Genomic DNA, 10,879 nt, shown 5'->3' on the forward strand with positions numbered 1-10,879 from the left:
AGTCCTCCATAAAAGGGACGGTTTCCGCCATTCTCTCTCTCTCTCTCTGGCCATCTCGCTCTCTCTGGCTCTCTCTCTGGCTCTCTTCTCCACTGGCTCCTGATGGGGTAAGCAATAAAGCTTGTGCTGCAGAAGATTCCGGTTGCCCTGAGCGTGTTCTTACCAGGGGGAACAAAAGCGCGGGCAATACATGCCCAGTTGAGATTTTATTTTCTTATCTTACATGATAAGGGTTTGCCTGCATGTATACCTCTGTGCACCATGTGTGTGCAATACCCGTGGAGGCCACGAGAGGGCATCAGATCCTCTGGGACTAGAGTTATAGTCAATTGGGAGGGCTAGGCGTCAAACCTAGGGTCTCTAGAAGATTAGCCAGTGCTCTTAACCAGATGGCTCTGAGCCATCTCTCTAACCCTTTTTCTCTCTCCCTGTTTCTTGAGGGACAGCTGTTCCATGGGTTTCAGGGCAATTCTCCTGTCTCCATCAGTTGCTCCTCCTGTGTCTGATTTTTTGTACAAGTTCCAGGCATTGAACTTAGGTCATCAGGCTTGAATAGCAAGAGTTTTTTATCCCCTGAACCATCTCCCTTATTTCAGATAGACAGGCTGACACTTTGGCCAGTTAGGGGACCTGGGTAAAGATGAAGCTATAATCTATGCACAGAAATGTTTTTGAGAAATACCGTTCTTGGGGCCTGGAGAGAGGGTTCAGTGGGTAAAAAGCTTGCCTTTAAAGCATGAGGAAAAGGGCAGGGGGTGCACACTCAGAACTGCAGCACGGGGGAGACAGAAGTTAAAGGATCTTTGGGGGTTGTTGACCAGCCAGCATAGCCTAATAAGGAATGATCGAGACCAGTGAGTGAGAGACATATAGAGACCAGGTAGACGACTCCTGAGGAATTACACCCACAGTTATCCTCTAGCTTCTTATACACACACACACACATACACACACACTCATACAGACATGTATACACATGCACACACAGTCACACACACAGTCACACACATTCACACTCACACATGCACATACATGTACATACATGGGCACACACATACACACACACTCATACACACATGTATACACATGCACACACAGTCACACACACATGCACATTCACACATGCACATACATATATATACATGGACACACACACATTTCACCCTTTTTAACAAAGCAAGCTGGTCAGTGTGGCGCACACCTTTCATACCAGCACTGGGGAGGTCGAGGCAGGTGAATACGAGTTTGAGGCCAACCTGGTCTACATATCAAGTCTCAGAATAGGCAGGGCCACAGAGAGAAACGCTTGTCTCAAAAACAAAACAAAACAAAAAAACAAAAACAAAAACAAAGCAAAAAACTGTCCATTTAGACTTTGATTTTAGACCATGGGTAGAGAAGGAGGAGAGAAGACCACTGCTCACCCTGATCTCTCCAGCAGTGCTCCCAGCAGGAAAGATGGAGGAGACATCCTCCTCCCTGCCTCTGTAAGTTCTGTCTGGCACCATGTCCTGCAGTACTCAGTCTGGGTGGCTGGTGCTGTGCCAGCACAGATAGTCCTCAGAAAATGCGACCTCTCTGGCAGAACTGGAAGCCGGTCCTGCCCTGCTATCCATATTCCCTTTCTTGCAGAGTAGCTGGCTCTGGGCGCTATTGCTTGGCCTCTTCTGCCTCTCTTCTTTGTTGGCAGTGAGGCAGGAAGGGGAGACTAGTCCCCATGCGTTGGCTAAGTCCCTGCCATGTAGTCTGGTGTTGCTGGGTTGACATGCAGCTGTGAGTACTGGAATCTCAGATCTGGTCTGTCCCAGGAGGGCTCCTGCTGTCATTCAGAGTTTGAGCAGTCCCTGACCCCCACCCCACGCCTGCCACACAAGTTTCCTGCCCTTCTCAGTGGCTTTTCGCTCTGGGCAGCACCTCTCAAGGATGCCACCAGGCATCATGTTAGCTAGCGTTTACTGATGCAGATGTCCCCACCACTCCAGCTTTCGGGCCAGTGAGGGAGAGGCAGGCCACCTGCTCTGGGGTGCTGTCTTCCATGTTTGTCTACCCTAGTCCCCACATGTCATCTGGTTCATCCCAGCTTACAAAACTGAACAGTTTGTCCTTAGAAAGTAAGTTGTGAATGTCTCATCGCCAGGGGACATCCAAACAGGCAGTATACTGGGGAAGAGCCATGCATTTAGGCGGGTGACTTTTGAAAGAGGAGGCAGAATGTAGCCTTTATTTCCTCCCAGCATGTGCTTTGGACAAGCCTCCTGCCCGCATCATGCCTCGGGCTCTTTTCGTTGATGCCGTTGGGCTCTTTTTGTTGATGCTGTTGTTTTGTTTTTTTGGAGACAGGGTTTCTCTGTGTAGCCCTGGCTGTCCTGGAACCCACTCTGTAGACCAGGCTGGCCTCGAACTCAGAAATCCGCCTGCATCTGCATCTGCATCTGCATCTGCTGGGATTAAAGGCCTGCGCCACCACCGCCCAGCTCAGTCAGTGCTCCTAACCACTGAGCCATCTCTCCAGCCCATGCCTCAGGCTCTTATGTGCCCTCCTAGGGTGGCAAGGGAGACCTGAGACTGTGTGGGTGGTACAGACAACGCTGGCCAGTCATCAGGAGATACCCAAGAGGTTCCCCGCTTGCCCCAGACATTTCCTGGCCCAAGCTCCTCCCCTCCCCCACAGTAGACAGGGGGCGTGTCTCCTCGGTCTGCCACAGACCAGAGGACTTACTTTCTCTCAGCCCAGGTCCTGCCCATCACTCCTCCTATCTCCTTTGAGCAGCCTACCCCACACTGGGCTCCTCAGTTTGGAGCCCACAGGGCAGCATCCCCAAGGGCCCAAAAAAAGACAGCCAAAGCAAGCAGGCCTATCTGTCACCATCTTTATTTCCGGTTTCTAGTTTGACAGTCAATGAAAAACTTGTTCAGTGACAAACCCACCACCCTCCCCCCCATTCACTACACACCACCTTGAGTGTAACAGGCCATTCTTCCATATATTATTAACTCTTTGCTAAGCTATTTAATACTTTAAATATAAGAACAAAACAATAAGTTATTTCATGGCTGAGGGCTGGTTGCTGCCGTGGCAGACAGGAGTGTTGCTCTGGCCTCCCCTCCCATCTCCTGCCTGGGGTAAGACCTGGAGGCTGCAGTGAGGTAGCAGAATTGTGTATACAGTAATATTGCCAGGGACCCCAGAGCCCACTGCTTCAATGCTGGAGCCCCCAGGGCATAGGCAGCAAACCATGTCCCCACCGGGATACTGACAGACTCATTTAAATAACACACAACCATAATAAATAAAATCAAGAAGAAATATGCTCAAGCTGCTGCCTGCCTCAGTTGCCCTGTGTGGACCAGGCCACAGGCTGGACTCATGGTCTTGCTGCAGTTTGCTGTAGGGATGGGATGGGGCGGCGGGCGGTGGGGTGGGGGTGTTGCCAGGCTGAGACCCCGAGCACTAGGCAGGCAGTGCAGGCTGAGGTCAAAGCTGAGGCATCTCCCTTCCTTCCCAACCCTCCTCCCTGCCTCTCCCCGAGCAAAGTCTGATGTGAGAAAGGAAGATGAGTCCACAGCTGAGGTGCCCAGGATGGTCTCTTGTCATTAGAAGGGGCCGTGGCGAAACAGTTGCTTTGTGTAGTTGAGCAGTTTTGTTATAAAGTGGGCTACTTCGATTTTGGTATCCGGGAGGCTGGAGACCTGTGAAAAACAGAGAAGCCCATCCATTAGAGGGACGCCAAGGTCAAGAACAGCTGGCATCCAGCAGGGGCTTTCCAGGGACAGGCCCTTAAGATGCTACCAAAAGTCCCTGCCAGGTGGCTTCTGGCTCTGCCTCTACTTTACAACTGTGGATACTGAGGTTCAGATAAAGGTTGGGAGCCCTTGAGCCCAGGCACTGTAATGCCCTAAGTCTGCATCCCTACTGCCACAGTGGACTCGCTCCTGGGTGGACGCACACGTGGAATGCCCATCCCGGCTAGCAGGAGTGGGTTCTGGGGTAGACCAGGCCTTACCGTAGTGGGGGCCTTGCGGTTACAGAGGCCACGCAATATCCTCTGGGTCCTGTAGATGGCATTGCAATTGGAGATGTTGGTCAGGGAATCCAGGGCTACACAGAACTGTAGGAAAAGAGGGCAGATGTCAGGCCTGACTCAGGTCACAGGAAGGCCGTTGTACTGGCCAGGTGGGTACGGGTGGCAGGAGGAGCCTAAATTATGGGGAATACGAGAGTAGCTTCTAGAGCAATGGTTCTCAGCCTGTGGGTCTCAGCCCCTTTGAGGACCACATATCAGACATCTTGCATATAATATTTACATTATGACCCAGGAGAGCAGCAAAATTACAGTTATGAAGTAGCAACGAAACAAGTTTCTGGTTGGGATCACCACAGCATGAGGAACTGTAGTTAAGGGTCACAGCATTAGGAAGGTTGAGAACCTGCTGCTCTAGAGTTTGCTTTTTCAGTTGCGTTCTGTGAGGCAGGATATCTTTCTGTAGCCTAGGCCAGCCAAGAACTTACGATATAGTCCAGGCTGGCCTCAAACTCATGGCAATCCTCCTGCCTCAACCTCTAAAGCCCCGACATTCTAGGCATGCCCATCTCTGAAGGTTGTTTGCAAAGCCCTAGCTACATGAGTTGGGCTTAAAGAAAAGAAGCCAACAGCCAATAACCGCCGCGACATCCCCTCAGCCCAGGTTCCTTACCCCGCCAGCTGCCAGGTCCACACTCCATACCATGCTGCCGTTGCACAGGGGAGCCTGAGGAAGCAAAGAGACCGTGAGCAGAATGGTAGCAGGAGTCACAGGCCCCAGCCAGGCAGGGGCCCACAAGCATCCCTCGGGTAGCATAGAGTCTGGCTTGACAACCCCTCAACACCCTATGCTTCGGTGTCTAGTCTGCATAAGGAGCTAGGGCAGGAAATAGAGTCTTGGAGCTGAAAGAGGGAAACTGAGTGGCTGTTGGCAGGGGAAATGCCTTATCTGAAAGCTTGCCACGGTCTGGGCAGGAGGATGGGGGGTCTACAGAGAAGGCCAGAGTGAGGTTTTGTTAAGAAGGGGTGGGAGAGGCTGCTGTTGACCTAGTCAAGTCAAGTGGGAGGCAGTGGGAGCCTAGTGTACCACTTCTCTTCTCTGAATGGGACACCATGTTAGGAACACACACACACACACACACACACACACACACACACGAGGCCTCAGGTGAGATTCTTAAAAGGCTTGAGTCTGACATTAGCCTCCCTGGACTTCACAAAAGCAAACCACCATGCCAGCCTCTGGAGGTGTCAATAAAGATAACACAGCATCCAGAGCTAGGCTTGGCAGTAATCAGTGGTCAGATGCTGTGAGCTGATTTGCCAGTAGAGAAAGGAGTTGGCGTTACTGCGTCCTGTCCCACTGACTGAAACCCTGACAGGGACATGGGTTAGGAAATCCAGTTGGACATGACATGGAAAATCCAGTTGGCAGATGCCAAATAGTTCTAGGAAGCTGCTGGCTCATCCCTGTTTTCCTCTGTGGAAGAGTCCCGAGCTGGTAGAAGTGGGACCAGGCCTCGAGTGACTCTGCCAACCCCTGCAAGGTCTGTCTGTTAGCTATGGCCACGCCATTTTGAGAAAACCCTCCATTTTGGATAAACAGTGGCCGCCAGTCCTGCACGTCCCTGATAACGACTAGCCAGTCATTATCAGATCAGATAAGGATCAGCTGGCGCTCTTGCTTGCTTCTTTGACTAGCAAGCTTTGGACCAACATCTCAACCCTTCTCTGTCCCCATAACTACCCCTAGGCTATGAGCAGTCTGAGAGCTGTCTGGTTTCCCCATCCAGTGGTTTCTCCTCCACGGGTTTTCTTAGATTAAACCTGTCCTGTTGTAAAGGTCTTTTCTTTGGGGGAACCCTTTACTGTCCATACACTGTTGCACCCTCTCCCCCCAAGTTAGCTGCTCTTCTTCCTCATTTTTGAGCCCGGTGACCAGGGGGCTTCTTCTGTCATTCACACAGGCCCAGACCCAGCCTGCTCATGACCTCTTCTGGGAAGGGGCTGTGTGTGCTACTCACCTGGTCTTGTGTGATGTTGCTCAGCTCCTCAATAAGCTCCTTAAGGGTCAGAGGGAGAGACGCAGATCTCGGCACTGGCCCTGGGGCGGCGAGACCACCAAGGCAAGCAAGAGCCAGGACTGCAGTCACCCAGAGCGCCATGAAGCCCAGAGCCAGTGAGAGAACCAGGGAGCTGTAGAACTGTGGGCTGGCCTAGGCTGCTGGCTTGTGGCCTTAGCCTGTTGAAGCAGCTTTTATAAACCAAAGTGATGACGCCTCACCCCTGGTCTCTGCTTTGTTGGGCATTATCTGAAAACCACATCTTTACTCATCTTGAATTTTTTTTTTCTTTTTTGGAAAATCCAGTGGCCGCTAAAGGAAAGAGTCTGATTTAGTGGATTTATTGAGAAGGGTCTGGGACAGGGTTTCCAGGTTCTGGGTGGTTTATTTCCACGGTGGGCACGAGCAAAGCTAACTTCTGCCCCAGTAGTTCCACCTGCTGACTGCCCCAAGCTCCTGGGCAGCCAGCCCAATACTGACCCCTTGGTCACTAAGTACTTGTCACCCTCTGGGCAGGTGAGTATCAGTCTATTAGCTGTGAGAATTGGGGAAGTTTTCTCCTTTCTTTCTTCCTTTCTTCCTCCCTTCCTTCCTCCCTTCCTTCCTTCCTTCCTTCCTTCCTTCCTTCCTTCCTTCCTTCCTTCTTTCTTTTCTTTTTTTCTTCTTAATTTCAACAAACGTATCTGATAAATCACCAAAGCAATGCATGGTTTGGATACAAAATTTAAATAGGACAGAGAGACTAAGAAGTCACTTCCGACCACACTATTGTTCCTCAGCTGCACGAGTGGGAGGGATATAGACGTTTGTACTGCCCAAAGGTTGGCTGAAATGCAGCCGGCTCAGGTATTCCCCTGACCTTTAAGGAGTACATCTCTTCTGATGCTAATTCTGCCAGTAGGCAGCTTGAACACGGGCCCACCAGTGTCTTCTCTTGATCCTTTTGTTGGGACACTATACCTGGGTTGGGCCAGCAGCAGGCTGCCCAAACTCCAGCCCAGGCCAAAGAGCATTAATGCTGTTGATAAGTCCGAGACCGTGGCCATCACACTTCCCCAACTCCCACCCCTACCCCAACCTCCACGTCTCCGCAAAAGCTGCGCAGGTCCTGCAAGGGCCTCAAATTTCCCAGAATGTTGAAAATGATTGGAGCTGCAGCATCTCTGCTGCTGGGACACCCGCACATAGCCTTTTCCCTACTCTTTCCTCATACTGAGCCACCCACCCTCTGCAGAGGCCGCAGCATTTGCCTATTGGGTAGTGATGTCAAGATGCACCCTCACCCACTTCCTCCCTCAGGCCAGCAGCGGCCCCTCCATGGCCCCTCTTCTTTCTCAGACTCTTTCCCCACCCGTTTCTTCTCCTCAGCCAGACTCCATCTTCTCACAAATTTCCTGACGCCCTCACTCTTGCAGGGCCTAGTCCTGCCCAGCTCCCTTCCCACTGGGCACAGCATGACAGCTTTCTGTCCACAGTGGAGGTGCCCCCCTCCCCGACCCTCTACAGATCTGGGAACTGGAAATCTGTGTCTGTCCCTTGTGCCCTCCCGGGATTTGAAGTGCCTTGCCCAGCCAAGTGACCCCTGTGGGGCCTCAGTTTCTCAATCTGGAGGACAGGGCAAGGTGGCAGATCCCTTGGAGGTCTCCTGGGGTGAGGAAAGGCTTGGGGAAACACCTTGGGCGCTGCATGGGTGAGTCAACCGCCCCTGCCCCTCAAGACAAGCAGAAGGCATGCGGGGAGCAGTAGGTAGGCGCCCCCCCCCCCGCGCGTGGGAGAAGGCGCACTGGCGCGGCGATGGCCCGCGGAGATAGGGGCGCGGCCTTATGTAACGGGAGATGGGGTCGATAAGAGGACGCCCGCGCCGCCTCCTCCTTGGTCTCCGGGAAGGCGCGGCCAGAGCTGTCCCCTGGGGAAGTGGCCACCACCCCGTGTGCGAAACGGGACGGTCCCGGCTGGACCGCTGGATCAGTGTCCCAAGCGCCTTTGCGCACCCTCGAACATCGCGCGCCTGCATCTGCCCCTTGCCTCTGCCACCAACACGCCACCAGGAGAGGGGCCACCGCCCCGCTGCAGTGGGAGAATTGAGAACTCCCCTACCCCCGAGGTAGAGTTTCCCTGTGTAGCCCCGAGTATCCTAGAACTCGCTCTGTAGATCAGGCCGGTCTTGAACTCAGATCCACCTGCCTCTGTGTTCCAAGTGCTGGGATTAAAGGCAAATGCCACCACTATTCAGCTTACCCCACCCCACCCCCCCCCCCCCCCCCCCCCGCCTTTGATTTTTTTTTTTTTTTTTTGAGACAAAAGCTAGATTTGCTTAGCTTGCTGGCCTGCAGTTTTAGTATGTCCAACTTGAAGCTACAAAAGCAGCCATGCACACAATCTTAAACATACTGAAACGTGACGATTTAAACACAAGACCCCCCACCCTGTGTGTGTGTGTGTGTGTGTATGTGTGTGTGTGTGTCTGTCTGTCCGTCTGTCTGTCTGTCTTTCTCTGTGTGTGTGTGTGTGTGTGTGTGTGTAAAACTTCATTTTTGTTCTTGAATGTGAACTTTGTAGATGACAATGTCAAAAGGTTGGATGCCCTAAAGTTGGGGCCAGCCTGCTCCAATTATCTATTACACCACAGGAAACCAATATACACAAACTATTGGTGGGCGTGGCCTGGGCTCAGGACACTCATGAGCCCACAGCCTGCAGCTGGGCAGTTTGCAGGTTTCCAAAAGTAACTTGATCGGGAGAATGTTCCTGCCTGCCCCTCTGCTCACCTTGGAACCCGCTGGAATTTCAGGACAGCTCCTGCTGTGTTTCTGGATTGCCCCAGGCACTGGGTCTCTTGCAGAGAAAGGGTGGTAAATTGGCAAGAATGCGGACAGTGTGAGCTGTTTGATTAAGTACAACTGCTTATTCGATTTTCAGAGACGTTTTATTTGCCATGAATTTCAAAAGAAAACCCCAGCAGAGTGGCTCTCAGTTCTCAACAGGGTCTCCCACTCTTAACCCCGGTTGCACTTAGCTTTTAAAGGTGTCTGCAAAACACAAGATCCAGGAAAAGATTCCGCCTTCCTCAGAGCAAAAGGCAGGCAACTGACTACTCAACAGAAAAGGCCAGGTCCCTAACCTGCGGCTTTCGCTTTCCTGCTCCAGCCCACCCTGTGCACTGAATGGTCTGGCTCTGCACCTTGCTAGGACTGGGATTCGGGACATTCAAGGACAGGGCTGGCATTCTACCTCCCTGGCTGTGGCAGATACCTCTCTTCTGCTGGCTTCTGTTAGTCTGTGGCAGTGGGCTTCCTTAGCTTGCAAGTAGGATACAGATCTCAGGTACTACAAGATTTCTTATTATCGTTTGTGTTTTTGGAGTCAAGGTCTCCCTACCTAGACCAGGCTAACCTCAGACTCAGTTCCTCTGCCTGTCCCGTAGTTTCCCTTCCTCCTCACCTCCCCCCTTGCTTCCCTCCCCGCTCTCTTCTTCAGTGAATTTAACCCCAGATTATCCTCCCCAGAAGTCTATCCCGTGGCCTTGGTAGGGAACTACACACTCTGTCCTTGCAGGGCACTTGTGCGCATGCGCACGCGCAGTGCAGGGGCATGCCCTTGTCCCACCCTCTGTTCTCCCAGTCCTTGCTCCCAGCTTTTCCTTTGTCTCTGCGAGAAACCTGTGGGAACTTTCTTTTAGGTTTTTAATTATTTTTGTAGTTAATTTTTTTGGGGGGGTGGGGGTCGAGACAGGGTTTCTCCGTATAGTCCTGGCTGTCCTGGAACTCACTTTGTAGACCAGACTGGCCTCGAACTCAGAAATCCGCCTATCTCTGCCTCCCAAGTGCAGGGATTAAAGGCGTGCGCCACCACCGCCCGGCTCCATTACTTTTTTGAGACAGGGTCTCTCACCGACATCGGACCTTGTTGATATAGGTAGTCTGGTTGACCAGGAAACCCTGGGGTGCAGGCACGCTCCGCCGTGCCGTGCCCAGCCTATAGACGTGAGTGTGGAGGATCCGAACTCAGGCCCTCGTGTTTGCAAAGCAGGCATTTTCCCCACAGTGAGCCACCTCCCCAGCCTTCTGAAGCTTTCTACTGAAAGGTGTATAAAAGGTAAAGTTTGTCAGAACTCATGCATCTAAATATCTTTTATTAATATCAAATAAGTATACAGTTTAGCTAAATATAAAATTTTAGATGGAAATTTTTCAGAATTTTAATCGTCTGTCTTTCTGAGACTCCAGAGCCCAAGTCCTTTTGAATCTATGTCTTCCCTCAGCCTTTCTCTGGAAAGTGAATGGATTTTTCTTGGTCTTTGTGCTCTAATTATCAGTGAGGTGCTTTGGAGCAGCCGATGTTATTTGTTATGATAGACATGAACAAGATCCCTCCTTCCCTCCCTCCCTCCCTCCCTTCCTTCCTTCCGCCTTCCTTCTTTCCTTCCTTCCTTCCTTCCTTCCGCCTTCCTTCCTTCCTTCTTCCTCCCTTCCTCCCTCTCTTCCTTCCTTCCTTCCGCCTTCCTTCTTTCCTTCTTTCCTTCCTTCCTTCCTTCCTTCCTTCCTTCCTTCCTTCCTTCCTTCCTTCTTCCTCCCTTCCTCCTCCCTTCCTCCCTCTCTTCCTTCCTTCCTTCCTTCCTTCCTTCCTTCCTCCTCCCTTCCTCCCTCTCTTCCTTCCTTCCTTCCGCCTTCCTTCTTTCCTTCTTTCCTTCTTTCCTTCTTTCCTTCTTTCCTTCTTTCCTTCCTTCCTTCCTTCTTCCTCCCTTCCTCCTCCCTTCCTCCCTCCCTTCCTTCCTTCCTTCCTTCCTTCCTTCCT

General features: G+C 51.8%; 1 protein-coding gene and 1 pseudogene across 1 annotated transcript; one reads left to right on the forward strand and one right to left on the reverse strand.

Annotated features, from left to right (window-relative positions):
- Window positions 1-2,856: 2,856 nt before the first annotated feature.
- Il13 (interleukin 13) lies at window positions 2,857-6,255 on the reverse strand. The gene is made up of 4 exons (XM_021178487.1): window positions 6,047-6,255; window positions 4,696-4,749; window positions 4,005-4,109; window positions 2,857-3,690 (listed from the first exon to the last, which is right to left on the reverse strand). Exons 1-4 carry the CDS (start codon window positions 6,185-6,187, stop codon window positions 3,595-3,597), a joined length of 396 nt encoding a protein of 131 aa, XP_021034146.1. The 5' UTR covers window positions 6,188-6,255; the 3' UTR covers window positions 2,857-3,594.
- A 1,624-nt stretch (window positions 6,256-7,879) lies between these two features.
- The window catches only part of LOC110304483, a 9,694-nt pseudogene continuing 6,694 nt past the window's right edge, over window positions 7,880-10,879 (forward strand).

This window comes from Mus caroli, chromosome 11 (assembly GCF_900094665.2).
Source record: "Mus caroli chromosome 11, CAROLI_EIJ_v1.1, whole genome shotgun sequence".
Lineage (NCBI taxonomy): Eukaryota > Metazoa > Chordata > Mammalia > Rodentia > Muridae > Mus > Mus caroli.